We start from the raw sequence: 1,946 nt of genomic DNA, 5'->3' as shown, positions 1-1,946 counted from the left end.
ATCTGTGCATAAAGAACAAAAGCAGCCATTTACCCAGCGACTGACTGCTGGAACAATAAAGTAGTGAAACTTATGCTTTCTGGGTTCTTGTCGTAGATGCAAGTTTGCTACGTTACCCTTCCTGCCCCACGTTTCCATCATGTTTTCTTCTGTGGTGCCAGGAAATGAAGCAAGGCAGCGCGAGTCCCCGGCTCGTCAACGCTGCCTCTAAGAATTTGTCATTAAAACTAATTCCAGGGATTCTGGGTCAAAATTTTTAAAGTTTTTTTCTTTTTCTGTTTCCAGGTCGTGACCACATTTTTATTTTCTAAAGCCCTCGGTACATCACACTGTTAGTTTTAATATACATCTACACCTCCATCATTCCTCTCGGTCACGTCAGCGTAGAGAACAAAGATTGTGCAAATTTGAATGTACATTTCTTTTATTTAACACCTCTGAAATAATACAATCATTCTTAACTGCAGCTCAAGAAAGTTCAAAGTTTCCACACATATTTCTCTTTTCATGAGATTTGAGCTCCTGACAAGTTTCAAAATGCTCAAATTTCTGTGTAGCCTTGATCAGCATGCCTGAGCGAAAGCTGCAAATGAACAACTCGACTGTGGGAACGTTTGATAATGGAATCATTTCAGCAGACAAATTTAGCCAAATTTTGAAGGGAACGTATTCACAAGCGAGCGGAAAGAGTTACGCACCATACAAGCTGGTAATTTTTTAGTACAAACACACATAGATACATATATACACACGCACACACACAAAAGCTTGCCCGTTCATTGACATATATGCATTATGCATTAAGTGAACAAGCAGAGTGGCACAGTAGTCCATGAATGGATCACATGGATCACATGACATAAGCATCCAGAAGAGCGTGAGTCACATCTCGACTACGACGCTGCCACTTGAGTTAAAGGTTCCTCCAGATACTGGACCAGAGCTTCTGCCTACAATCACAACACACACAGCACAGTTATGTTTGGAATAAATACATATCTTTTCAGCATAACAAAGTATTATTATAAATAATCAATATAAATTCTACTTGCATAACAACCTTCTGATGTGAACAGGACAACCTGTATTTCGTTGTGACATATGATATTTGACTCAATACATCAAATTTTAATTTTGATCAACATAAATGTTAAATGATGAGCGGGTGACATGTTTCACGATGCTTATAAATGTTAATCATTATCATTGAGAATGTGATTGAGACTAAATTTTAAATGTCTCTTGTGACATGTCATGAACTTGCAAGAAAATTTTGCTTTCTTGGAAGAAGAAAATTTAGTGATGTAGTATTTATTAATGTATTTATTTTTATAAATCAGCTTGGTTGAATCTATCCACAATGGAAAACAAATGGAACAGAAAGCCTTGCCTTGTTCAGACATCTGTTATCTGTTACCTGGACGTCCTGAATACAACACGAGATTAGTTAGCCTCCGGAGGCTGTGTCAGCAGATTAGCTGACTGGGAAAAGTGGCTAAAGTTCTGACTAAGAAAAATTGGAAGCACATTCAAAAAGATGGACACAGTCTTAAAAAAACAAAGCTCAGTCATACTGAACTCATTATAAGAGGCACTAGTTCACTGTTACCTCTGAGTCAGACTTTTGTTAAACTGAAAGCATGTTTTGCCAAATTACATCAAACTGCTGAACTTCCTTCATTAGCAGAAATCCTCTGCCTCCGTAAAAGAACTCTGAAGTAAAGCGGAGGTAAAATTAAAAACACAAAAAGCTAAAAATAAATAAAAATCCTCGTTGTTTCATGTATTTATGTGCAAACAAATAATGAGCCACACTTTACCCTCAGCTGTTTCCATATTAAATCCATTCTCAGCTGGTCTGGAGGCTCAAAATAAGAGTTTTTATTCATTATTTTGTCTTTGCATGCGAGAGCTTCTATGTGATTTAAAGAGACATAAAAGTACTG

General features: G+C 37.1%; 1 protein-coding gene across 1 annotated transcript in view; it reads right to left on the bottom strand.

Annotated features, from left to right (window-relative positions):
* Window positions 1-406: 406 nt before the first annotated feature.
* The window catches only part of lamtor2 (late endosomal/lysosomal adaptor, MAPK and MTOR activator 2), a 5,024-nt gene continuing 3,484 nt past the window's right edge, over window positions 407-1,946 (bottom strand). The window contains exon 4 of the mRNA XM_005750941.1: window positions 407-950. Coding sequence (XP_005750998.1) covers window positions 894-950 — 57 coding nt within the window. The 3' untranslated portion in view covers window positions 407-893. The remainder of the gene's footprint in view (window positions 951-1,946) is intronic.

Source organism: Pundamilia nyererei, unplaced genomic scaffold (assembly GCF_000239375.1).
Source record: "Pundamilia nyererei isolate P.nyererei 1_Seehausen unplaced genomic scaffold, PunNye1.0 scaffold00294, whole genome shotgun sequence".
Classification (NCBI taxonomy): domain Eukaryota; kingdom Metazoa; phylum Chordata; class Actinopteri; order Cichliformes; family Cichlidae; genus Pundamilia; species Pundamilia nyererei.
This window is presented reverse-complemented; position numbering and strand designations above follow the sequence as displayed.